This window comes from Melanerpes formicivorus, unplaced genomic scaffold (assembly GCF_026170545.1).
Source record: "Melanerpes formicivorus ecotype bairdi unplaced genomic scaffold, bMelFor1.0.p_v2 SCAF_15, whole genome shotgun sequence".
In the NCBI taxonomy this organism is placed as follows: Eukaryota; Metazoa; Chordata; class Aves; order Piciformes; family Picidae; genus Melanerpes; species Melanerpes formicivorus.
In genome coordinates, this window is record NW_027142367.1 from 7,079,545 (window position 1) to 7,107,386 (window position 27,842).

The following is a 27,842-nucleotide window of genomic DNA, read 5'->3' on the forward strand; positions in this document are numbered from 1 at the left end:
TCATATCCCTAAAGCTGTGTGTGTTCTTAAGTGCTTTATTCAACCAACATCTCCATCAGTATTAGTGTTGACTGAAGGTAATTTCTGATTAATTGTTATAAAATCAGGTATAAAGGGAGTGTTTCATTGCTCTGCCTTGTGCAAAGAACATAACCAGAAAGGTGCTTGTAGGTCAAACCTGGGTCTCTGCTATGCAGCAGACAGAAATGCTGAGGTGCTGAAATGGGTGGGAGTTTTTCCATCAACCCTTCCTTCACAGTTTGCTCTTTGGAGCTGAAGAAATGATTATTTGGTCCTTTCTGAATATTCACTAAAAGCTTTTAGAATAGGGCAACATGTGGCAGAAATGAATTTGCTAGGGGTGAGGAGAAGCTTGAAGTTCAAGAAAAGTTTCACATACTTGCTAACTCTTACAGATTAAAAAGCAAAACCAACAACAAAACCAACTATATAACTATATGTGCTTAAGAGCTTTGCTATAATTAGGCTTCTGTCCTTCCAGTTTTTCAGTTTATGGAAACCTTGTCAGTTTGAGGTGGAAGAAAGGCTGGTAGGCATCACAAAACCTCTTGCCATTTAATGTGTGTTAGATAAAATGGCTACCAGGTATGGTCTACCAGTCCTGGCAGATAGCTTTCCATACATAACACAGCAACTCCAACCTTACTGGATGTCTGTAATTGCTGGTTTTTATTTCTGCACAAATACACCGTCATCCATCTAATATTTTAAATGCACAAAGCATGACACTCACCAAAGTAATGACTTCACACATATTAGAGCACCATCAGAAACACCCAGTAGCTGCACTCAGACAGCAGTGCCATGGCAGTTTTAGGGAGAAGCTCATCTCTACCCTAAGGGATGGCCAGGAGAGCATTTCATGGGGGGTAGCAGAAGATCAGCCTCTTTTCTGAGCATCTGATGCACTCATTGCTCTCTCAACTACCTGAAAGGACATTGTGGAGAGGCTGGTGCTGGTCTCTTCTCATAGGTGATTAGCGATAGAACAAGAGGGAACAGCTTCAAGCTATGACTGAGCAGGTTTAAAATGGACATTAGGGAAAAAAAATTTCATGGAAAGAGTGTTCAGACATTGGAATGTGCTGCCTGGGGAGGTGGTTGAGTCACCAACCCTTGATATGTTTAAAGGTCATTTGGATGTGGTGCTTGGGGATATGGTTTAGTGGTGAACTTTGTAGAGTAGGGTTATGGTTGGATTTTGGTGATCCTGAGGATCTTTCCCAACCTGAATGATTGTGCAATTCATGGAGAGAGACATTGCTAAGGGGTCTCACAAGTGGTGGCAGTGAGTGAACATCACAAAGGGGCTGGTGGAGCAGGGAGCCCTCTGTGTGAATCCCACTCTGCTGCATCTTCATGCAGCCGCTCTCGTGCCCAACAGCGTGGTGTCCTGGCTCCTCACCACTCGCTCAGCAGCACGGACACACTTTTACGAGGAGCAGCAAGCAAATCTCACAAGGCAAACACAACCAAGAGCACTCTGCTGGCTATGGGTTAATTTTAAGCCCAAGACACAAAGCCAGTTCAGATTTCTGAATTTTCCCATCCTTGTTCATGTCGCAGTGGTTGAGTAGGATCTGGCGGAACTTGTCCAGGTCCACCCCGCTAATGCTGGGCTGCAGGCAAAACAGAAAACAGTGCTGAGAGAAGAAACAGCCCTGGATTTCCCAGCCCTGTAAAACAGCAGGCTGTGTGGCAGCTGGGAAATTCACCCACGGAAGAGTGACCAAATGGCCTGACTCCACAGCAGCGCACACACAGTGGGGAAGCGAACAGAGGATAGGGGAAAGGTCACCCTCCAAAAACAGGAGGGGTATGGGATTGTGACTAACTGTATGGAAATGCAATGTAGTTTTTGTGCTTAGTCAAGGCTGTCAGTATCTGACCTGTATCAAACTAAAGTCTGCAGAGAGATGTCCAATAGAGATTGCTGCACTGCTGGGCCTGTGCTTCATCTGATTTCCTCCTTCAACCCTGCCTCACAAAGCAGGTGGCATTTCTGTTGGCAGGCTAGTAAGCAGCATAAAAATACTTCTAGGGGATCAAATGAATGTTAGACATACTTCACAGGCTATTTTGTCTCTGTGCTCCTAATCCTGCACCACTTCCTCTGATTCCCACTTTTTCAGGGTGAGATCAAATTCATATGCACAGCTTGCAGTGCCCAAGAACAATGCTAATGAAGGAAAGTACACATTTTTCTCCTTTGGACACACATGCTGACCACAAATCCAACATCCTGCCTGTCCTCACACCCTTCCCTGCACACCATTTGGCTATAATGTACATACACACAGAGCCATCAGCACATACTGCAACCTCTGCTCTGCTAAATGGACATGGGAGTGCAAGCAACCCAGTGTCACATCAGATTGGGTGGAAATGCACTGGCTTGGGCTCAGCAGGCACCAAAGGCCAGGCTATATTTGCATCAAAAGCTCTACCTTGGACTGTATCTGACAACTCAAGGTAATCCAATGCAGATGAATTCTGCTGTCTGTAAGAGCCAGTGATGTACTGGCTATGATGTTCTTGCTTAAAGGTGGAGCTCAAGTAATTTTCAAGTGCAGCCTTGTGATGAGGTAATGAACTATGAGGTCACAGTAGTGAGGATCACATCCACAGTGAAAACAGAAGAAAGAAATTCTAATGACTGATCCATGTCAACACAGTTTGTGATGCTGTAACATCTGCCTAATTCATAGTGTGAGCTAGAATGGGCTTTCTTTAAATACAGTTGCTGAGTGAAGATATATTAATTTGTCAGGTAGAATTTCTGTGATATGTTGAAATACTTTGTGGTGTTTATGCTGAGATAATGACATTAGTTCTGCTGCTGGAAAAAAATAAAGACACTTGACTGTGTGTTCTCATTAGTCTCTCTGTTACACAAGTTCACCCACACAAGAACCTTCCAATTGGACATAAAATGTATTAAAAACAGAAAGAGCCATGAAACTACCTTGACTAGTTCCATCATGTCTTTGACAAACCCATCCACTTCTGGGCCTTCAAGTGCTCCTGTTTTACTCTGGAAAAAGGATAAATATCAAAATGCTCCAATGAGTCAAAAACACTACAATATTTACTGGTCAGTAGGTCCACTGGGTCACCAAGCTTTATAGTGTAATGATCATAGAATGATTTGGGTTGGAAGGGACCTTTAAAGGTCATTTAGCTCCAAATTCCCTGACATGGGTAGAAACACCTTCAACTAGATCAAGTTCCTCAAAGCCCCGTCCAATCTGACCTTGAACAGTTCCAGGGAGGGGGGATCCACATTTCTCCAGTTAACTTGTTCCAGTGTCTCACTACCCTTACACTGAAGAATTTCTTTCTAATATCACTTCCTTTTTCCTAAATAATCTCTTCAAATTAGAGCAACATCTTCCACCATTTTGTAAGGCTTGCTGGTCACCCCCTGAGAGACTTGTGTCACTGTCAGGAGTGGCACCCGAGTTACTGGTTTCGAACAGGCAGTTAAGTAGTTATGTCTGACCTGGGACATACTCCCTAAACAGCCCTTGGTTCAGTACTGGAAGGCATTTTGTTTTTCCAGGTGGTGGTGTGTGGTGGGGTGGAACTAAAACTACCTAAAACTACCACATGGTGATGCGGGTCCCAAACTTCCCAAGAATGCTGTACAGCCCTTGTGGCTCCTGCAGAGAGGGGTGGCTAATGCAGCAGTGCTGGCCATGGTGGTGGAGAAAGTGAGAGTGGGTCCTTTGCTATGAAGTCTCTGAGCACCATGCTTCTCTGTCCCCACCTTGGCCCAGGGGCTCATGCACAGCTTCATTTACTGAATGACCCCACAGCACCCAGTGGGACTAAGAAATCTGAGCAGTGTATGCTAGATCTGTGTAATTTAAAGACTGCAATGGAATGGCCTCCAGGACTCACAACGTCATAGTGTGCAAAGATCTTCTCAAAATCTCTCCTCCTTTCTTCTGTGCTGCAAGCCTGCAAGCAGGGAGGACAAGCGTATGGAAAACAAACAAAAAAGATCAGAGTTGGGCCCAGGTTATCTTAGCTGAGAGAGATGGGATTGATGTATCAGAAAAATAGTGCTACTTACATCCATTTTAAATTGAAGAAGGAAATTTTCCTGAAGTGCCAGAATCCTGAATGAAGAGATTTAAATTATGATCTTTCCCTTGCACACAAACTATTCTCTTCTGGTTTGTGAAGCAAAGAGATTTTAGATTATAGGCTTTAAAAAAAAAAAAAAAAAGAAAATTGCCTGTGGTGTTATTTATGGAGGGCTGATACAGGAACAGCTGCCCCCCTCCCTGTCTGATGCAGTATGATGAGTGCCCTTTGGCTCACTGCAGATGGGTTTCTTAGTACCATTGCCCCTCCCAGAACTCTTCTGGTGGTCCAGTGCAGTGGAGGCTGTAAGCTTCTGAAGCAGGAGCTACCAGACAATCATTCCTGGTAACTGAATTGCTGTGATGCGTTAAAGGGAAGAGTAATTTATCACTCTCTGTTGGAGGGAGAATTGGTGGTTGTAAAAGTAAAGACCAAAGTAATACAGGTCTGTGCACTGAGATGGCCCAATTCCTCTTTTTTTTCCCCTCCCCTCCCAAAGCTCTTCAAAGCACTGATAAAACCTTTTCTCTTTCTAGCTGCTCTACTAACCCCAAGGTTCAGACAAGAAAGGAGCCTCAGCCAGCCTGGGTAATGAGGCAGTAGGGAACCATACTTAAGAGGAAAATGTAAGGGCAAACCTTTTTATTCTCCATTCTGCCTCTATTTCTCTCTTCATATATTCAGTGGTCAAAGAGAACTGCCGCATGCACTGCAGTTATTTGTCACGGTCCTCTGCAGAAAGTGGTGGTGGCAAACCAGCATCTTTCACCTCTCATCCCCCAAATCAGTGGTTTAAGACCTGCATGTTTAAAGTGCCAGTCTCTGCACATACATTTATAGACAGAGGCATACTCTCCATTTGTAGTGAAATCATATAAGTCTCTGAGGTATCAAGCACAGAAAAGTGGCAGAGGCCCCTGGCTGAGTCCCCTACTTCTTTCATAGCTGTCTTCACCTTATCTCTCCAAATCTTTTCTTTTTGGCATTGGCAAACTCCTTTGCAGTGGCACTTTTAGTCATCAAACAAGCAGAAAAAATTATTTGTAATCCCTGCTGTGCACAATGATGTGAAATAAATGCACACCCGTGACCCTGTTGATGAGGATTGCCGTCCTTCTTTGGGAGAAACAGTGCTCCTGTCTCCATTCTCACCTTCTGAGGAGCTTTGCAGAAACAACATAGATTGTGCCAGAGCATGTTGCTGATGTACAAAGAGGTCCTGGCATTGCTCACTGTCATCAGCTATAGGTTCTCAGAATATTCCTATGGGCCCCATTTGCATAGAGACTTGGGATACCTACATCAGAGTACCTGAATCGAATTTAAAGGAAGCAGGATTCAAATGCACATCCCTAGAGGAGTTCATCACCTGCCCTGGATCTGCTATTGGGAGGTGGAAAACCCTGGCAATGTTACTAAAGCCTACCTTGCCAGGTCATTGAGGTCCAGCCGCCCATCTTTATTCTTGTCAAAGATCTTCATCTAAAAACCAAGAAGACAGAGAAAAAACAGATGGCCTAAGAGGAGAACACAGATACCAAAAAGCCAGTATGCATTCTGCTCTGCCTGGTGCCTCACCTCTGCTTGCTTGGGGTGCTTTACCCAAACCCCAGGCAGCACAGTGTTCTCTGTTAGCACCGAGAGCCAGGGTGGTACAAGAGCCGGACAACCCCCTACTGCTTTCTGCCAGTGCAAGCCCAAGCAATCGAATACCAGCATCACTCTCTTCTCACCTTACATGAGGATAAAGAGGGGTCTCAAGCAAACACCTTGAGAAATTGAATACTGGCCTTGGCATGGCCCCTGAAAATAATACTGACTAAACAGGGGAACTTCCAAACACTTCCAGCCCAACTCAGTCCTTATCTGTGACTGTTGCTGTGGCTACCAAATGGCTGAGGTGCAAATGTCACCTTTTGATAGGCACATGGGTCAGGGTTTTACGCCACCAAAGCTGGTGGGCTTTGCTCAGCTCAAAGTGTGCTGTGGGAACGTGCTAAGACTGTGAAGAAGGTTCAGGTGCCAAAGCCAAGAGGTTAATCTGTGTGAATACAGAAGCCATCCTTCCCTTAATGTTATCTTTTCCTTAGTATGATCTTTTGCATGAGTCACCACCGGATATAATGTGTGTGTTTATTGCATTTGGTATTGTGTTTTTTTGCAAGGCACAAATAAAGCCTGTTGCAGGGAATGCTTATTGAAAAGCAACATCCCCAGTCAATTTGCTTTATTTGCACCCTATCTTTGAGCTTAACATTAAACTTTCAGTGGCTGACCATGTCTGCTAACAGCTAATCAGCTTCCTTCTCTGCTCTCCTTCAGGTCAGAGCTATGCTTTCACAATACTAAGAGAGGATCTTTGCATTTACAGTAGGTTTGGCTTTTTTTCTGCAACGAGTATCCTAAATAAATTTTTCAAATGTATGCAGTATTTTAATATTGTTGATACCAGTCAGCAGAGAGAAGATAAAAGTCTGGCTGGAGGAGCTAGGCTGAGATAGTTCTTGTCCAGCGACTTCCATGGAAAACATGTGGGGAAGATGGACGAGTGTTCACTGAATTAGTTCAGCTACTATAGCTAATAAGATAGACCTAATCCTCTTATCTGGAACATGTAGCTCATGCTTACCCACTGCAATCTTGGGCTGCATTACTAGGGAAAACCCTGGGGAGATGTTTATTAATTAAATGTTCAAATTTCAAGCATGTGAGTGTTTGATCTGCTCTGCTAATTGTGTACATAAGTACACAAAGAATGGCAGAGGTGACAAAGTGTATGCCATGGGAGAATCAGGTATTTGGGATCATTATGAGATGGTTTCTAATTTAAACTTTCACCTTTAGACATTATCTTGATGTGTGAAACTTGATGGATTTTCAGTTTACACTCCTGAAAGGTGTATTTGTGCTGCCAGGCTGATATGAAACATCTCAATGTGGCTAAGGATAAGGTTTGGCATGTTTAAATAGCACTCCATTTTTACTAAAAGCTTTGTTGCATCCAGCAGTATGCTTTATAAAATGATGCATTTATTTCACTGTCGAGCTGTCCCGTGTTTTAAAGTGTTTGCACAAATCAACTCCCTGACATTTTAAAGGCAGTGCACCAGGGAAGTCTTAGTTCTGTCTGTGTGAATGTAGCCTGTGCACTTGGAGGCAGAGAGAGTATAAATTAAGAGCTGGGTTTGCAAAATAGGAATTGTTATCTCTCTCTCTCCTTTTTTTGTTATTTTTAATATATATACATGCAAAATCAAAACTGCCTTTGGCTTTGAAATCATCAAAGGAAATATCTCCGCTTTCCCGGCCCAGTGTTGTAAAGAAGGGCTCTGAAACGCCATGGTGTGGCAAACACATATATGCTTTGAAGGGTGATGTAAGATTATAAATCTGAATTATTTTCCATAACAGAGATGAGGAAAGAAGTAAATAATCAAAATAAATAGTTTTGTTATCGGGGCACTCACTGAAGCCTGCTTTTAAATCTTCTCTGGTTCTGTGTGTGCAATGAAGTGTTTTATCCCTCAGGTGGGACATGGAAAGAGTCAGCTTTTGCCTGACCTCCTGCTCTCACACTTTTATGTTGCAGGGGCACCTGTACCCACCAGCTGTAACTGAAATTGACTGGTGAGTATAAAAGTTATTGAGTGTGTATAAAGCCAGACACCTTCTCAAGCTGCAGGACTGCCTGTGGCTTCTTTCCCTAGAGAAGGATGGGGGCACAGTGGCTTTTACAGAGAAACAGGACAGCCCTGTGACCAGTAAGTTGGCCTTAGGACAAAAGGTCAATGCCCTGCCTGACCAGATCACCTGTGTAATCTAGACAAGTCATTTAGTGCAGGATTTCTGGGTGTTTTGGTTCCTAATAAAAGACCAAGGTGTTTAATCTGCTGGAGTGTTCAAAAGCCTGCAGGCTTCTGAGTTCTGTTGGTTTTGATCTACAGAAATGAAGTTTGAGCTTAAATAGGATTTTCCATTTCCCCAGGCTTATGCCACAGCAAGTCTGTTGCTCAAACTGGAGATGATAGCACTGCTGGGATTAAGTTTAGAAGGCACTCAGGTGGCAGATTTCCCTCAGTTGTGTCCGTCAGCTGTGTGGGTCCTCTCTTTTTCACACACAGCACAGCAGCAAGAGGAATTGCTTCTGCTATGGCAATGTGTTCACTACCTGTTTTTCTTCCCAGGGATTCATCACTTGTTCATTAAATCCCTGATCTATATCAGCATTCTTTGAAGAGAAAATGTCAAGATCACAAAGAATCAGAAGAGCTTCATAAGAAATGGCTTCTAAGAAGCTTCACAAAGTGATGTTCCTTTCTAGGGACAGCCAGTCTTTTCCAAAGGAAATTTCAATTTCTCTCTTCCCTGTTTTTCTTAATGTGGCATGAGGTCGTAGCCACATAAGTAAGTGGCAGGTATTTATCATGCCTTGGGCAGTGTGAGATCTGCTCACACTTCTCAGAAGCTACAGCTGCAAATACCCAGGACAGAATTAGAAATTGCTGCCTTTTTTTTTTCCCTTTTCTTTTTTTAAAAGATTCTCATGCCTGGGTTAGCTTCTTTAAAATGTTAGTTTCTGTCTTTTTCCCTTTTATCCCTTTCTCCAGAAGGCTCTAAGGCTCTAGGGTCCACTCAGTAACTACTCAGTGTATCATCAGCTACTCAAGATATATACAGCCAGCTGCTGACATACAGAAAGGAGTGCAGAGATCTGCAAATTCCTGTGGAGACAGATGGGTTTACTGCTCCTGGGGGCACAGATTATTTCAACTGAATGTTATCACAATAGCCCTTGAAAGCCACTGTTGGATAGATGGGCCACCCTGAGATACCTTGTAGCAGGTCTTTGTCCCCCAAACCTCATGCTTTAAACAGATGAAACAGTGGCAATCAAGTAACGGGGGATACATATATGTATTCCCATTCTGTCTTAAAGGAATTGGTGCTGCTGGTTGCTAAAGATACTCTGTAAGGCCTCAGGAATTAAATGTAAGGGCCACTGTCCCCCTGCTTTCCCAGAGAGTGCCGATGATAACCGAGTCCCATCAGGACTTTGCACTTTGGCAGCTCCCCGCCTCACATGGAAAGCAGAGAGAAAGCAGAGGGCTCACATTGCCCTGGGGCTTGACATACTTTTGCTTTTGGCTCCTTGACTTTCTTCTCTCTTTTTAACCTAGCACTGCAAATGTAAGACTGAATCTTCCTTCCTTGTAATTTTGCCCTCCCACTTCAGGTAAGTTCCCAAGCAATGATTCCATGAAACTGTCTGCTGCTACAGAGATGCCGCCTGTGTGGCTGCTTTGCTGTGACACACAGAGTTCATATCCTCTGTTTCACCACAGGATATTACAGAGCAAGATTATGCATGCTGCAGTTTCACATACTGCCTTAGATCTTGTGATCAGGTGTGTTTATGAACATCCTTGCTCTTCTGTTTATAGCTAAGAATCACAAGGAAAGAAAGCAGTTTCCATATCCTCATTTTCTAATACCCATTAACTTCCCTGACTCTTTTGGCATTGTGGCTTTCCAAACTTCTGTCCTCATGAGGCAGATTAGTGTTTCAGATCATAGATTTCCCCAGATATACAAAACATCCCTTTTCCCAGATCAAATCTTCTCCTGTAACACAGGGACTGAACTGCCTCTCCAAAGACACAAAGCCAATCTATAAAAAAGCAAGGGAATAGAAACCAGACCTCCTGGCTGTCAGCCCTGGGCTGCCTTGATATTTAGCTGTGTTGGGGCAGTGGAAATGCAGATCTTTCTTGGCAAATTATGGGAATGGGAAGAGTTGAAGGAAATTAACTACCCCATGTCTACAAGCTTCAGGTCACCTATTCCCCAGCACCTGATCAGAGCTCAGCCCCTCGGAGTGGAAACCTTAGTGGAGCAGCATAAAAGCTATTTGTTACTTTCAGATGCTACAGGAAAGCTTTGTATTCTAGCTATAGCTCCTGGGGGTTTATTGTTTACAAGCTGTACCAGTTGGAAAATTATTTCTGCAGCTTGCATTCCTCTCCCTTCACTGTCCTATAAATATGGGGGTGGGGAGGAATCTATACACTTCTATAATGGTACAGCTCTTCACTTGGCTCTAATGGGTCACATTTCTAGGCACAGATGCATCATGCATACATAACATGGTACTGCAAAATATGTGGGCAGCTCCTTGTTTGCTTGCATACCAAGCTGTGTTTTAGGCACAAGCACTGATGCTGAGCCAAGAATCGAGGCAGTCTCGTCTGAAAATCATTTAGAAAATTGCAGTGGTAGTTGTCTGCTACTGAAACCCAAATGATAGCCTCTAGCATGACATCAGAAATTAGCCTGGTTTGGTCTTTTTCCCCTTGCCTTTCTTTTCTTTCTTTCTTTTTTTCCCTTTTTTTTTTTCTTCTTAGGTATCTAGATACAATAAGTTGCTCTGAAATCCAGGTGACTGATGCTAATTTTGGCGCCAAATATTATGATGCTGATTGCAGTATAAAAGCAATAAGGTAGGGGAAGAGTCAAAGCTTTCAACCTCCCCATCTTTCAGGGAAGCAGCAGGAAGCCTGTGTCTTAGGGACAGAAGGACTAGCTGGGAGGGAGGGAAGCAAGGAAGGAGCTGGAGCTCTCTCTAAGGATGAACACACCTGAAGAAGGCTGCACCTCACCTATTTATTTTTTTAAAGGGTTTTGGAGCTCAGTTTGCTCTGGTGTAAATTTGATCTGTTTTCTCATAGGAAACTGTTCAGCTCAAAGCAAAAATATTTGAAAAGCTGCTCACAGCTGATGTCCAGTGCAGTATAAGAAACAGCAGCAGCATGTGATAACTTCCTACAGGGATATTTTGGGGAAGATGCACCTTTTAAGAGGGCATTTATGGCCCTATGTACCTTGATCCTGAAGGAGATTGTTAGGCAGTACTATAATACCCACAGTATTAACTCTATCTTTTCTTACCATGGTATCAGTGTATTCTTCCAACTTTACTTCAGCAACTGTCTTCTTGTGCTGCAAAAAGAGATCTCTCAGGAAATCCTGCAGTAAGGAAAGAGACAACTTTCTCTTCAGAGTAAATTCAAGAAAGAGCAGTGAGAAATTCAACGCAAATTCACCAGACTTACATGAGCCTAATTTCACATTCCTGATTACTGCTTCAGTTTCACACAAAGCTCACTGGGTTTTAGTTAAACATTTTCTTTTCTTTATTTCTTTCAGCTAAGTTAGAAAGTTATCCAACTTGCCCAGAGCGGGCATATGGGAATGAGTCATAATTAACTCACAGGATAATCAAAAGGTAACAGAAGTCCCACAGTATTTACTAATTGATCTCAAATTAAAATGATTGCCATTCAGGAAAACACACATCCTCATATGCCTTCACTGGGGCACAGGCTGGAGCCACACACTGAGATGTCAGTGCAGGGTCTACAGGCCAGGGGTAGGTTTCTGACTGCCTCAAAGCATTGAAATTGTGGTTTCTGAACAGGCTTCTGCCTCAGTAGCTTGAGCTTTACAAAGAAATCAGTGTTCAGAAAATCTCCAGGCTCAGGAAGAGGTTGTGAAGAAACTTCAGTGGCTCGGTTTAGCTGGGAGGGGCACACACACAAAATCAAGGCAAAGCAGCACTCAGGAGGCTCTTTGAGTGCTTGGTGTTCTACAAGTGGGGTCATAGGACAAAGCAAGGGGGAAGCAGGACATCAAGGGCAACAGTAGGGCATCTTTCCTTCTCGCAGAGTCCCCTGCAGCCCTGCTAGAAGGCTGGAGGGGCCTCAGCCCTTAAACTCACAATGAGCAACCTAGAAATGCCATTTGTCAACTGCACAAAAAGTCAGCAAATTGGTAAAGTCGATGGAAAGGCTCCTGTTGCCATCAGTGAGCTGTAGACCAGGCCCAGAGAGACTTGTTAGAATAACTCACTTTGAGCTCGCCAGCTGAAATAAATCCACTGCTGTCAGCGTCGTAACTGCGCCAGATCTGAACAGGGTAGATTGATACAACCACATAAATATTGCAGTTAGTCATCTGCTCAGGGGGGATAGATCACAGGGATTCAAATCAGGACTTCCACAATGAGCAAACTGTTGCACTATCCAACATTTAATTAATTGTAGATGAAATAAAATAAACTTCCCACACAATAGCTTTTACTCTCACTTGGATGCTGTGCATGGAGCATGCTGCTACCACAGAGTCAATGCACACTGTCTATAAAAGGAAGAAAAGATGAAGAAACCACTCTGGGTTTCTTCCCTAATTTGTACATGCAGCTTCTATTAGTGCCCCGAGTAAAAGTCTGTACACAGCTGGCCACTGATCTGCAGAAGACCCCAGTTTGGATGTGAACTCAAAGTAAAGGCGAGCAGTCTTGGGAAAAAAAAACCCCAAACTTAAATTCTGTGCTGAGTTACTTAGGGCAGAGATTGGAGAGGTAGTTGGCAAGGCTAAGGAAACCTCATGGGCCTGTGCTCCTCAGATGGTCAAATTTCTGGAAATGTCCATTCCATGCCCTGCCAGGCTAATGCTTCAGGACAAAGCATGCCTGGTGTGCCCTCTTGCTCTGTGCTGTGCTGCAGGTTAGGAGCTGCAGCTCTGGCTGTGGCTCCCAATGAGGCTAAATTTGTCAGTGGGTAGATTTTACTGTAAGGTTTTGTCTCTGGTGGCATGATAGGTGGCTGAAAGTGTTTGCAAAGTCTAATGAACTCTCCAGGGGCCTTTACTCCAGTCCTAGATACCACATCTCTGCTTTTCTAGTGTAAATGATGTAGAACATTCTTTACCTGATCAGGTCAAAATGTGTTTTGCTTTCATAATACCCAGTACTGTGTCCAGTTCTGGGCCCCTCAGTTTAGGAAGGAGGTTGACTTGCTGGAGCGTGTCCAGAGAAAGGCAACAAAGTTGCTGAGAGGTTTGGAACACAAGCCCTATGAGGAGAGGCTGAGGGAGGTGGGGTTGCTTAGCCTGGAGAAGAGGAGGCTCAGGGGAGACCTTGTTGCTGTCTACAGCTACCTGAAGGGTGGTTGTAGCCAGGTAGGGGTTGGTCTCTTCTCCCAGGCGACCAGCACCAGAACAAGAGGACACAGTCTCAAGCTGTACCAGGGGAGGTTTAGTCTGGAGGTTAGGAGGAAGTTCTACACAGAGAGAGTGATTGGCCATTGGAATGGGCTGCCCAGGGAGGTGGTGGAGTCACCATCACTGGAGGTGTTCAGGAGGAGACTTGAGAGGGTGCTTGGTTGCATGGTTTAGTTGATTAGGTGGTGTTGGATGATAGGTTGGACGCAATGATCTTGAAGGTCTCTTCCAACCTGGTCTATCCTATTCTATCCTATTCTATTCTATTCTATTCTATTCTATTCTATTCTATTCTATTCTATTCTATTCTATTCTATTCTATTCCCCATGCTATACTCTGTGCAGTGTGGAAGGATGAACATTGAAGAAGCTGTTAGTATGCAAGAGAAAGAGGCCATGTGAGATACATACCCTCATGAATTCTACACTGTTGTCCAAGGGAGCTTCCCGTCGGAAAAGCAGCAGAAAGTTCTCATCATCAGGCAAGATCATATTTGCAAGCTGGGAAAATTATACATTAGGAAACCCCTAAACCAATTCAAATCATGAAAATAAAGAAAAACCTTGGGTGGCTGCTCTTTCAGTATGGCAAAAATAAACCTTAGAAATAATCACAGAATGTTAGGGGGTTGGAAGGGACCACTAGAGATCCAACCCCCCTTCCAAAGCAGGATCACCTAGGGAAGGCATACAGGAACACATCCAGATGGGTTTTCAAAGTCTCCAGAGAAGGAGGCTCCACAACCTCTCTGGGAAGCCTGTTCCCATGCACCATCACCCTCACAGTAAAATCTCAGATCAAGAGATCTGGTTAATGTAGCACTCCTTGACTCACCTCTTTCTCATCCATGCATCTTCTATATCTCCCAAGTTGGCTACAGGCCCTAGTCATAGAATCTCAGAATGCCTTGTGTTGGAAGGGACCTTTAAATACTATCTGTTCCACCTCACCTCCAATGAGTAGGTTGCTCAAAGCCCTTTCCAACCTGACCTTGAATGCTTCCAGGGATGGAAACATTTACCACCCCTCCAAGCAACTTGTTACAGTGCTTCACCACCTTCATTGTAAAACATTTCTTCCTTATATCCAGTCTGAATCTACCTTTATTTCGTTTGAAACTCTTAGCTCTTGTCCTATTTCTATAGGCTCTTCTAAAAAGTATGTCCTAATTCTGAGTCCTTCCATAAAAGAAATCCTGGGCTGGGGCTGGGGAGAGGTACCTCCTGAATTTGCAAGCGTCCATCTGCGGTGACATCATAGGCAGACATGAATTGCTCCTTCATCCTCTGAACTTTTTCTTCTGTGATGGTGCCCTGCCATGGGGAAAACAACACATGCATGAGAAAGGCTGGAGGCCCTAGAAAAGTCTCCCGGAGGAAATCTCTCCTTACTTGTGGATAACCACGAGGCTCACTGCCTCCTTACGGTTGGAGGTAATGATTCTATACGCCCACAAATACACCAGTGCAGAAGAATTTTTGGAAATAAGTCCTATGCAATATCTTTGCAGCAACTAAGCTTTCAGTTGGAAGAGCAGTGTTTGAAGCCCCTGAAATATTTCAGTGATGCTTCCTTAGCCAGCTGTTTCCACTATATCACTGGGGTTTCTTTACTCTTGACTGTGTGTTACAGTGGTTCCCATGCTACTCACTTTCAACTTGTGTTTTTTTCAGGAAGGTATCCTCATCCTTGAACTATATCTCTGTAGATCATCAGCCTTGAGAGGTGTCAGTGGAACTAGGCTGTTGCTTATTATTGCCTGTCAACTGGTTCAAGACCTGGCACCAAGCCCTGTCAGTGTTTCTGGGTTAACAGCGTAGAATTTCAAGCAATTCATACTCCCTTTTCAGCTGCTCAACCCTATAATCAATTTATACATAGTCAGGAGTTTTCAGGACTTGTCAGGCTCTGTGTTTTGACAGGCTGTGACAGGTGAAATACAATGCTGGGGTTCTTCAGGCATGATTTCTTTTTCTTAGCAGTAACTGTTGGGGTATCTGGTCTGACTGTGCTGCACAAAGTACAATTTCTCCACTCTGGGGAAAAGGCCAGGTGGGCTCTGGGGCTGGGGGCTGGGAAGACCACCTAGTTAATCTTGCCAAAGCAGTTCACGAAGTCCAACATTTCTCTCTGTGCCATGCCGAGCAGATCCTGGCTCCTCTTCCAGCCTTGAGGAAGGTGGCCTTTTCTGGTAGGGGAGGGAGGGAGGGAGGGAGGAAGAGAACCCAGGTTGGCTGTTGGCATACATTTGTAGCATTTTTTACAAGGAGTTTTTTTATGTTCCTACCAACACTTGAAGAGAAACCCTTCAAAGGCACTCACTGCTGCCTCCCCACTAGTGTGGACATCAGTGACACAGCATACCACTGAACGCACACACACACACACACAGAGAGGTGGTTTTCTTTCCCCATGACATTATAACTTGCCCTCATGCTATTTAAATTACCTGCTGATGGCACCTTGACACTTTGAGACACCTCCCAGTCCTTAGGTAAACCAACTGGCAAAGTAATCTGGAATTATTGTTAAAGCAGGACAAGTTCTTTCTGAAACGTGAATCATAGCTGATGTTTGAAGAGTGTGCTGTGGAGTGCAGGTTAATCATTTGATAAGGTTTGTTGCCCACCCTCCTGTCAGCCATTAACCACCACTTCAGTAAACCTTGTGTGGCAGGAACATTGTTATCTGCATAAAAATAGGACTGCCTCCTCTTGGTTTTGTTTTTAACTGATTTAAACCATGGGATACAGTAAAGAAATAAATACCTGAGACATTTACACAGCTCCAACAGCTTTTAATCCAAGGGGTTATGCCACAGCAGATTTTGCAAATTGGACAGTCTCTGTTGATAAATATTCTACTTAGGAAACACAAGTGACAATGGTCTACTAGAACCAAATCTTTCATCCCAAGGAACACAAGCTGAATATTGCACAACGTGGCCTTCCTAAGATGTGTACTCAGAGAAAAATTATTTGCATGTTATAAGCTTTTACAGTGAGAATGATGCACCTTGGTTTATGACCACTAGATTTTAAAGGCAACCCTTATGTTTACCAAAAAAAAACCCACCCCAATCCCAGGTGAAAAATAAAACACTTAAAAAAACCACAAAACCAAAAATACTCCAAGCAAACCAAACATAGAATCATAGAATTGTTAGGGTTGGAAGGGACCTCAAGGATCACCTAGTTCCAACCCCCCTCCCATGGGCAGGGACACCTCACACTACATCAGGTTGCTCAGAGTCACATCCAGCCTGGCTTTAAAAACCTCCAGGGATGGGGCTTCTAACACCTCCCTGGGCAACCTGTTCCAGTGTCTTACCACCCAACATCCAACAGGCCATGCCACTTCCAAGCAGAAATCAAGTTTGGGAGACCTGGTCTCCAATATTGATTTATTGGTGGAGCAAACCAGCAGCTTACTCTGATTCCCTTTCCATTAAAAAAACATTTCAAAGGCTGGAAAAACCCTTGCACATATTCTGCATGATTTGTTCTCCTTGTCCAAGCAAGGGCACAAAGTGCAGATTCCTGCTGTGTTTACTGACTCTGTAATCTCATTTTGGAGGTCTGCAGTCTCTGGTGGGGCATCCTCAGCAGTCTGCAGGGCAGAATAGGGACAGTGAGGTAGATGGCTGGAGTCTGATCCTGCCCTGAGAGCTTAGGGAGTGAGTTCAATTCTCTGGTTTGTTTGGATTTCGTTCATTTCTGAGTTTTTGCCTCCAAACCGGGGATGTGGCCTTGCCCCAGTGAGACACAGATGCTGGGAAGCTTGTGAGTGGTTCAGCAGGAGCTTCACACCTAGACAAAAGCATGCTCCAGAAACAGAGGGAGAAAAGTATTTGGGCAGAAGTATTGTTTATGCAATATTACAGGACTTAGGGAGTTGAGGCAGCATTTCACTAGTCAAGTATCTTGTCTCTGGTGCTATTTGTGCTTGTGCAATATCCTGGAAGTCCTAGGAAGGCTTTAAGAGGGTGCACCCCAGAAGAAACTCTTAGCTCTATTTAGAAGACAGTAGATAGACAAAGAGGGAAAAAAAAGGCAGTCAGAGGGGAAATAGAGACAATATGGGGACAATTAAAATTGTATCATGTCTTGCAGAGATAGCAACCAATTACAGCTATGTAAATACACTGGGCAGGTTTTTTTCAGTAGCACTGGTGGTCTGTAAAGATGTCTTCAGATAATGCTAAAAGGGACACAATAATGATTCACAGGTAAGAAATTGCAGTTGAGGCAATTCCTGCAGGCATGGCCCAGGCAGGGATCCAGCAACCAGCCAGGCATGTGTGAGGGCAGAAATGGGGCTGGAGCCGAGATGGGATGCTGAAGGCAGTGAGGGGCTGCACTGGGGCACCAGCTGCTGCCTCAGCCACTCTGCAGTGAAGTTGCTGAGAGGAGGCCAAAGATGGAAACTTGACAGCTTACCATTCAAGAAGCCCCTTTTTTTTATTCTCTGCCTTTCAGCTCCTGTAAATATGTCCTTGCCTCCCACTGGGGCAAACTCTATGACAGAAGGAGAAAGATGAGGAGCAGGAGAGCAAGGGGAAAGCTGCAGGCAGGCCCAGAGAGCACTTACACAGAAACACAGGTGCTGCGCCAAAGCGCTACGGCCACCTGCTTCCCCAGGAAGTTTGTTTGTCCTTCCTTCCCTTTAATTATTAACTCACTGCTCAACAACAGACTGCAACAAGCAGGAAAGCCTAAAAGCCAAACGTGCTCTGCTTTCAAATGCCTCAGGCTCACACTCCATTGATTCAAGCACTATGATTTACAACAGGAAAAACAAAAAAAACCCCAAAGCACCATTTTTCTGTGACAGAAAGCAACTGCTCAAAGAGCACAACACAAATTCCTGCTTCTAGTCTCTATGAGCGGGGACAGGCAAAAATGCCTTCACAGTAAGTAGCCAGCTGTATCTGAGCACAGATTTCTTTTTTTTGTCTGAGCTAATGCTCTCCTGACTATGTTGCCTGGCTCAAGCAGCAGCTCCTTCCCCAGTTTCAAAGGTTTGCAGCGCTTTCACAAGCGTTCACTGATTGGGATAAAGTTTTGGCAGCTAGAGAAATTTTCCCCGTTGTGAACATTTAAATGAATGCTGTTGCATCCTTTCTGCTATCTGTCTGTATGCAGAGGCACTCCTTGCCACTCCTTGTTTTCCATGCTGCATGCAACGCCTTGAGTTTCTGGAGGAGGATTTAATCAAGAAGTAATAGCTCTACCTGACAGAGAAGCACAATTTCCCCTGATCTGCTGCCTACTGGCGGCAGAAACAGCTATACAGATGCTAACACTTATCAACAATCAACACTGTAATGAAGAGGATTTCCTACCACAGTCTGGAGAGCACAGCTGAACTAGGATCTGCCTTCAATTTTGCGCAGAGTTGGGCTAAGGAACAGTGCAGTTGCTGGGAGACCAAGCGCTTGGCAAGAAAGGGTCCTGCAGCAGAAGTAAACCCCTGGCAATATCTTCCTGAGGCTCATTTAAAGGGAAAAAAAACCACACCACAAACAACTCTCTGCTAGTTTCCATGAAATATGATCTTCATTGGGCTATTATAATGATGATGGGAGCTAGCCTGGACTAGAGCGATCCTTTAACTCCTTTTCAGGTTGCTTCATATGAATTGCAAAGCTTCAGCTGTCCTGGACCCTCGCAGGTCAGATGCTGCATGATTTCCAAGAGTTACTGCACGTACTCGCTGTCCAGTCAGGGAAGAAATCCTTGTTACATACCATGAGGAGAGGGCCATGTCATTATGGTCCTCATGAAAGTACACAGTTTAAAACATTGCTGTGGCTTTGCTCAAACATTTCTTAGAGTTAAGGAATAAATGTCTTACTGTGGACACTCTTCCACAGAGCTTTGCAGAGCAAAGCTCCTATGCTTTATGTTACCATAACAAATGAATTTTCTGCTTCCTCTTTTCCACATCCAGTCTTCTCTTTTGCTCAAACCCTTTTATAAGTAGTCAGCATCACAAAGGTAATCTGTTTTTTAATACTGTTTGCAATAATTGAAAGGGCATGATCACTTTTTTGGGTTTTACTTTATTTTGTTCCTTAATTTCCACAGCATTTAATTCCTTTGTCTTGGTTGGTTATGGCTCTCGAAACCTGTCTGTAATCTGTCTTCTCTGTTAACTCATTCCTTTTATATTGTTGAACTCTTCGCCTCACGCTGTCTAATTAAATTTTTGCTCCTCAAGGGATCCCTGTGCTTGGCAGCATCTTGCCTTGATGGAAAAAAAAATAACTATGAGTCATTTGGCTTGGAGAATAAAAAGTGAATGCAATGGAGCACTTTGGAGCCTTTCTTGCTTGATGAAAAGGGATGCCTCATTTAATTCCTGCTGATCGAGACAGTCTTACAGACTGTTTTTTTCTTTTTCTTCTTGACACAGTTCTTGGAAGCAAGCAACTATATTGATAAGAGTATACAAGGCAAGAAGAAACTAAATGTGATTATTATAGCCTGTTTCATTTGGGGGGGGGGGAGGCAAAGGGGGGAAAAAAAAAGGCTTATCTGAAATTGAAAATTCTGGCCTGAGCACGTGTTTCTCTAACTACATTTCAGCCAAATCTGATAGAAAGGCTAAAGAGTCATAGAGATATCAAGTTCCTACAAGAGCTATGAAAATAAATTATGCCTGCCAAGAGGGCTAGTTGGAAAATAAACCCAGCTATTAATATGCCAAAAGCCACAGTATAAAGAGGAGGCCAGCAAAGACCAGATAAGCCATCAGTAACCTACACTTTGACCTCAGAAGAACTTCTTTTTTATTCTTAAACATCTCTTCTTTAAATCATGTGGCATCAAAACAATGAGTCACATGAATGACTTCATTTCACCTGTGCAGTTGTACATTGGACTGCCTGCATCAGCATGGGATTTCACTCTGCATCTTCTGAGCCAACTACTCTGGGCCCCTCAGTTTAGGAAGGAGGTTGACTTGCTGGAACGTGTCCAGAGAAGGGCAACGAAGTTGGTGAGGGGTTTGGAACACAAGCCCTATGAGGAGAGGCTGAGGGAGCTGGGGTTGCTTATCCTGGAGAGGAGGAGGCTCAGGGGAGACCTTATTGCTCTCTACAACTACCTGAAGGGAGGTTGCAGCCAGGTGGGTGTTGGTCTCTTCTCCCAGTCAACCAGCACCAGAACAAGAGGACACAGTCTCAAGCTGTACCAGGGGAGGTTTAGGCTGGAGGTTAGGAGGAAATTTTGCACAGAGAGAGTGATTGGCCATTGGAATGTGCTGCCCAGGGAGGTGGTGGAGTCACCATCACTGGAGGTGTTCAGGGGGAGACTTGATGGGGTGCTTGGTTGCATGGTTTAGTTAATTAGGTGGGTTGGATGATAGGTTGGACGCGATGATCTTGAAGGTCTCTTCCAACCTGGTCTGGTCTGGTCTATTCTATTCTACTCATTTGGGCCAATCTTGCTTACTGAACTGCAGTGCTATTACTTGAGAATTTGGCCCTGTAGTTTGGTTAGGATTTACTGTAATCCTGCATAAGAGTGCTTATCCTGTCATCCTGTCTTGTGTTTTGGTTCTTTTTTTAGGTTAGATCAGCACATATCTGGGAAATATTTTTTCATGTGGATGACACCAGCATCCAACAAAGGCTGTAACAGCCTTTGCTGTGCCGTCATGGCTTTGTGGTTAGGCTTTGGACAGGTTCTTTGTTCTGCTCTTTCCACTAGGATGAAAGTTTTTTGGCATGCCCTTGGGCAATGAAAACACACCATGCCTGTTTTTTCCCTTAGGTATTTTGAGTTTGCATTTAGAGGTACTTCAAGATGCTGCAGTGCCTTTATGTGCAGGCACAGGAATAAGAACTGGTCAGGCCAATCAAGGCTGACAAAAGCTACTCCTAAAGAAATAATTGCAGTCAGTAATCAGAATCATAGAATGGTTTGGCTTGGAAGGGACCTTAAAGGTCATTGAGTTTCAACCCCACTGCTATGCTCAGGGACACATCTCATTAGACCAGATTGCTCAAAGCACCATCCAGTCTGGCCTCAAACACTTCCAGGAAGAAAGCATCCTCTCTGGGCACCCTGTTGCAGTGGTTCACTACCTTCACCGCAAAGAATTTCTTCCTTGTATCTAAATAATCACTGTCAACTCAGGATTTAGATTTCTGAATTAGTCTGGAGGTGGGTCCAAGATGAATGTTTTCTCCTAGGGGTCTTCTTGCTGTTGATCTGTTGGTCACCAGAGGCCTGGGCTGTGATCCTGGGTCTCCTGAGGTGATATAACATAGAGGAAGGATGCTTTGGATGGCTTTGAGGCTGGCTGATATTTTGGTCATTAAACTTTGTTTCAATGACTACCTGCCACATTCCTGACCATAGGAAGCTAAATACATATTTAAATACAATGTCATATACTGTATAAGGCAGGGCTGAAGTGCAAGAGTGAAAGGTGCTCATCTTCTTTCAAAGTAAAAAGCAGAGACAAATCCTTTATGGCTGTTTACAGTGAGCTCCTGAACATTAACTTCAGACCCTCTCAGCTGTTTTTGGGCAGGGGTGATGCTAACAAGGCCAATACCTGGCTTGTCTGATCAAATTTACACTTCAAGTATTTTTACACGTGGTCTCTTACAATTGGCTGAGGGCAATTGACTTTCACCTGAAAGTCTTCTGTCTAATTTTAGTATAATTTAAGCAAAGTGAAATACTTTTCTTTGAAAGCCTTGCAAGCATGTTGGAAATTTGCATTTGCCTCTGTCTCATTGGTTTTATGGAAACTTTCAGCAATCCAACCCCAAAATGTATTACCTTTCACCTACAGAATGGTTATTATCTAGTTATTACAAGAATATACATAGAGCTTCAGTAAAACTACAGCACAGAGCATGAAAGGATAATCCTAAATTAGCTCTATCCAGAAGAAAAATATAGAACAATGCAAGAAAGTCAGGGGCTGTAGTTCTTGTTCCAGTAAGACTACTCCTTCAGTGCTGAAGGAAAATTTCCTTTTCACTAAACTTTAGTATAAAAAAAATTAGATAATGCATGGAAAGGTGTCCATAATAGAGAGAAAAAAAAAACCCAACGTGGTTTATGAGTGAGCAGAAGAGAGCACAAGCAACTCACAGCAGCCATGTTGTGGCAGGTTGGAAGCTTGAGGCTCAGACAGAGGTGGTGGAGTCACCATCAGTGGACGTGTTTAGGAAGAGACTTGATGAAGTGCTTGGTGCCATGGTTTAGCTGATTAGGTGGTGTTGGATGATAGGTTGGACATGATGATCTCAAAAGTCTCTTCCAACCTTGTCAATTCAATTCAACTCAACTCAGTTCAACTCTAGTCTAGTCTAGTCTAGTCTATACAACTCGATTCTATTCTACTCTACTCTACTCTACTACACACAGCTAGAAATTAAAGGCATTTCTTTCCTAATAGAAATGACTAGGCTAGTATAGAAATAGAATGGAATGGAATAGAACAGAATTATTTCAGTTGGAAGGGACCTACAATGATCACCTAGTCCAACTGTCTGACCACTTCAGGGCTGACCAAAAGTCAGAGCATGTTACCAAATCCATTTTCCAAAATGTCTTGAGCAATCACCCTTTGCTGGAAGAGGAGAGACAGCAAGCAGCATCTGGGGGTTGGGTTAGTCATAGCTCTACCTTTGTTGCAAAGCTTTTCCTCTCTCCCCCTCCTAAATTCTTGATAGTTCAGTAAAAGATGATGAATCAGCCTCCCTCACTGGATGGTATTTCAAGTTTATTTCCTCAGTTGGAGCTGTCAGGAAAAGCTGTACCTCTCAGCTTTCCAACAGGCTCCCCTTTGCATTGTTTTCCCAGCTGCTCCATCCCCTGGCATTTAGTGTCAGCTGGGGATGTGGCAGAGTAGCTGGGAAGAAAAACAGAGCTGAAGGACTACAGTGGTCATTAAGATAAATAGCAGCTTAGAAAGTGCAGGCTGAAAAAATGTAATTATGAAGCCGTTCACTATTCACACAGAGACAACTTCCAGTGCTGATAGCATTATTTATCACTTGTACAGCACTTCAGACACAGTCACTAATTAATCCTTGTGACACATCTTGAAGTTATGCCAGTGTATTACTGTCTTCCCCTTTTACTGTGCAAAAAACCAGAAACGTTTAGAACCCAAAGAAGTATATGTCAAAATGTGCACTAAAGCAGAGAGCTGCTCAGCTCCAGTTCACTACTTCTCCTACAAAGAAGACTTCCTGTAGAAAGGTAAAGGGGGATCTTTTACCCCTCCCACTATGGCCACAAGCCTGTACAACATAAATCTTGTGGAAAAAAAAAGGAGAAAATTAATAGAATCATAGAGTGGTTTGGGTTGAAAGGGACCTTTAAAGGTCATCAAGCCCAAATACCCCTGCAACGAGCAGGGACACCTTTAACTAGATCAAATTGCTCAGAGTCCTGTCCAAGCTGCCTTTGAATATCTCCAGGGATGAGGCATCCATAACCTCTCTGGGCAAAAAAAGTTATTCCCTTTATATAGTCTGAATATCTCCCTCTTTTAGGTTAAAACCATCATTCCTTGCTCTGTCACAAAAGGCCCTGCTATAAAGATTGTCCCCATCTTTCTTATAGGCCACCTGTAAATATTGAAAGGTCACAATAAGGTCTCTGTGGAGCCTTCTCTTCTCAAAGTAGAACCCCAAATGGCTCAGTGAGCTTAGACAACCTTATTATGCCAAGTTAGTAGAGAGACCTTTGTTTAATCCAGACATACAGGCAATCCCCACACCCAGGGGTGGGGGTCAGGGGACTGCTCTCAGTGTCCCAGAACAAAACTTCCCTTGGGTTTTCTGTCAGTAAGGCAGACCGCTCTGCCTGCTGCCTGCTGGACAGGAGACCTTTTTGTCCCTACACAAGTGTGAGAAATTAAACCATACTGCTGGCAAAGGGGAACAAAGCAACATACCACTTTGTCAGTCAGGATACTTGAGTGGAAATGCTGCCATAAATAGGCAACAAAATCAGGGGAGGAAACCAAAACCACCTGAGAGACTGAGCTCCCTGCCAGTTAGTGAGCTCTGTCTTCCAGAATGGGCCTGTTTTTCCTGTTTAATAGGGAGACAGGGAGGTCTTGCTTTTTTGTATTCAATTTGTGTTAAGCTCTTTTGTTTGTTTTGTGTTTTGCTTTTGTTTGGGTTGTTTTTTTGTTGTTTTTTAAAATGGCAAAACCTAGGCAGTAGAAGCAAGCCAGATGAGGGTGCTGGTTTAAGCCAGAGTCATCTGAGCACTGACTTTTGGCACTCAGAGAAACTGTTCTTGATTTCTCAAAGCTGAATTGGTCATTGTAAGAACACCCTCATCTTGCATATTCTGTGTGCTGATACTTAGCATGATATAAAAGAGTTCATACCAGTAACAGCAAGACCACAACACCTGCTGTAACACACTGGGGTTTGCAACCCAGCTGGTGGGATGCTGTCTCCAAAATCTCGTGCAAGAGATGTGCAAGAGCAGCTTGGGGCTGTGCCTGGGCAAGAGTGGAGCTGGAAGTTTCATCTCAACCTCTCATCGTTAGGAAGCTGCCTGTAGTAGGAGATAAACCTCAATTTTATCTCCAGCTCATTCTAGAGAACTTGGAGGTCCCTCATTTCAGCAACCCCCTGCCGTGTTGAGCATTTGCTGCCTCATTTGGAGCCTCTTCCTCAGCATCTCATGTTTGCTGGGTTCATTTGAGCGTGCTTTATGCTGGTGTTTCAATACCTCAAGACTAGCAGCTCCTAATTTAATCTATTATTCTTGGGTAAACAACATGAGACTTGCAATTTCTCTTCAAAGCATTTTTTCTGTGTCTCTAGTGATTCTTAGCACTTATTGTTAAATCTTGTGCCTTTTCATTTTTTTTAACTTGAAGCCTTTTTCTATGCCTATCTGTTCATCTAATCATCCAAGCTCTACAAAGACATTTCATCAGGAAACTGCCAATATTTCCATCCAAATTTACTTAAAAACCAAACAAAAGCATGCTGGAAATATGATTTACATCTTCTTCTTTCTTTCTTTTTTTCTTTTTCTTTTTCTTTTTAATTGTAGCCTCCAAGATCTGGGAATCCTAATTGGCTTGTAAGGATAATTCTGATTTTATGCTTGATGCTCATGAATTTATGCCTTTTATCAGCTAGCTTTTCCCTCTCTGTTAATTCCTTTTTGCTTAAAGGAATTGTTTTATCTTTGTTCTCTTTCCATGTGGAAAATACTTATTCCTTTTTTCTTCCTAGTTGGGCACACACTGCATAGCAAAAATATTAAGGACACTATCAGACTATTATTGGTGTACTTCTGAGAAGGTAACCTGAGTGGCAGGATTTCTCCTCCACTGATGATGAGCTGGAGCTGAGGAAGCTAGCCTCTTTAAAGAGTCATGCAACTTCTGATAGAACTGAGATGCAGGGAGTGAGAGAGGACAACACTGTGAAAAATGGGAAAGAAAACCAAGTGAGAAAACCAGAAACCATTGAGAGCCAGATTTTGACCTTACAAGCAATGGAGTTGGCTCCTGTCTGGCTTCTAGCCATTTTAGTCAATACAGACAGAACCACAGAATCACACAGAATCAACCAGGTTGGCAGTCTTCTTCCTAAGGACCATTTCAAATCAGTGATGGTGTATTTGTTAAAACTTGATCTTGGAAAGAAACCTCTCATATTAACAAAGCTGAACTGCAGTGGCTTGAATAAACCATCCCCTCTGTCCTCCCCTTTGCTCTGCCAGACTGTGTGCCAGTGCTTTTCCATTTGTTTCTATTCATCAACACTAAATGACTTCCTTCTCAGTCACCCCCTTCAGCTGATGCCAACTGCATTCTCACCGTGGCAGCAGTTGCTGGACTGAAAACAATCAATCGAACCTCTCAGGTGATTACACTTGTTGTCACACCTGCTTACACACCACCTTGTTGCCAAGAGAAAAGCCCCTTACCATGGAGACTGCTAAGGAGGCCGGCAGTGGGAGAACAACAAATACAAACCACCTCTCAGCACAGCAGCTTCTCCCCTTGGGCTTGATGCACCACTAGTGTGACACAGTACTTACTTCTGGTCCCAGTTTCTCCAGCAGATGACGAAAAAAATTGTCGAGCTCCTTCCCTTCTATGTAACCATTATCTAAATGAAAGCCAAATATGTTAGTGGTCAGATGGCAACGCCTGAGCTCTGGGAAGCATGTTACGGGCTGCTGCAGGGAACCTAGGGCTGCATGGCAGGAGTCTCAGCTGGGGGCTTTGCCGGCCACTTGGGGGTTTTAATGTTCAGTTCATGTCTATGTGGGTTCTGGGCACAGCACAGAGGAGCTCCCTTAGGATTTTTCCTTACAGAAAAGTTTTCAGGAAAACCACAAGAGGTAATGGCAGAAGGAAGGGAAAGGGGATGAAGAGGCAAAAACTTTGGAGTGAAAGGGTAGATTTTCAGAGCCGACTTTGGGACACAATGAGGAGGAAGAGAAGGGGCTCTGAAACCCCTCCAGCAGTCAGTGGGGGGTGAAGCTCGAGTGTGACTCATGCATTCATCCACACTATCAACAGCCCAGGCACCCCACGCTGCACCCACCTGTTTCCACACTGAGACAGGCACCCACGCGGGCAGTCACCCACTTCCTCCATGGCACCCACCCGGACGGCCGCCCCCTGAACCCCCTTTGCCCATCTCCTGCTGCTTGGTCTCCCCCAGTCCCCACTTGCCGTCGGCGTCGAATCGCCGCCAGGCGCTGAGGAAAGCGACAGCGTCCAGGGGCCCCGCGGCGCCGCTCTCCATGGTGCTGCCGGAGGCGCCCTCCGCGCTCGGCAAGTCCCGGCGCAGCCCCCGCGCAGTCCCGGGCAGGCTCTGCCCGCGGACCGCCGCCAGCCCCCGTTTTGAGGGCGGCGGCCCCGCCCCGGGGCGGCCCCACGGGGGATGCGGAGAAGAGGGGAAGGCACCCCCAAGGGGAACGGCACGGTCCTGCGGGCTGCACCCGAACTCTAGACGATGGATGGCTTGGGGGGGGCTCGGAGCAAGGTCCTTGTCTACATCAGGGTGTGCTTGGCACAGGGGTAAACAGGATGGATTTTAGCCTTTCCAGTATCATTCCTGGCTAGGGGATGAAGGGGCAGAGAGCAGCCCTGCCAAGAAGGACTTGGGGGCACAGGTGAGTGAAAACCTGGACATGAGCTCACCAGCTGGTGACAGGAAGGGATTCTTCTGCTCCACTCCATTCTACCTAGAGCTCTGGAGTCTTCAGGACAAGAAAGATAGGGGCTTGTTGGAGTGGGTCCAGAAGGGGGCCACAAAAATTATCAAAGGGATGGAACAGCTCTCCGATGAGGACAGGCTGAGAGAGTTGGGGTTCAGCCTGGAGAAAAGGAGGCTCCAGGGAGATATTATTGCAAACTTTTAGTGCTGAAAAGGAGCCTATAAGAACGATGGGGACAATTCTTTTAAAAAGGGCCTGTTGTGACAGGACAAGGAGTAATGGTTTTAAACTTAAAAAGGGGAGACTTAGACTTGATACAAGAAAATGTTCCAGGATCAGAGTGGTGAGCCACTGACAGAGGCTGTCCAGAGAGGTGGTAGAAGCCCCACCCCAGGACACATCCAAGGTCAGGCTGGACACAGCTCTGGTCAACCTGATCTAATTGAAGCTGTCCCTGCTCACTGCAAGGGATTTGGACTAGCTGA

The 27,842-nt window shown here is 44.4% G+C and overlaps 1 protein-coding gene across 1 annotated transcript; it reads right to left on the reverse strand.

The window, feature by feature from the left end:
• Positions 1–682: 682 nt before the first annotated feature.
• SCGN (secretagogin, EF-hand calcium binding protein) lies at positions 683–26,990 on the reverse strand. Its single transcript, XM_068147753.1, has 11 exons — positions 26,870–26,990; positions 26,227–26,297; positions 14,392–14,484; positions 13,582–13,671; positions 12,019–12,075; positions 11,059–11,136; positions 5,540–5,595; positions 4,100–4,145; positions 3,925–3,984; positions 2,987–3,055; positions 683–1,640 (listed from the first exon to the last, which is right to left on the reverse strand). The coding sequence occupies exons 1-11, from the start codon at positions 26,940–26,942 to the stop codon at positions 1,512–1,514; spliced, it is 822 nt and encodes a 273-aa protein (XP_068003854.1). The 5' UTR covers positions 26,943–26,990; the 3' UTR covers positions 683–1,511.
• Between the last annotated feature and the right edge of the window lie 852 nt (positions 26,991–27,842).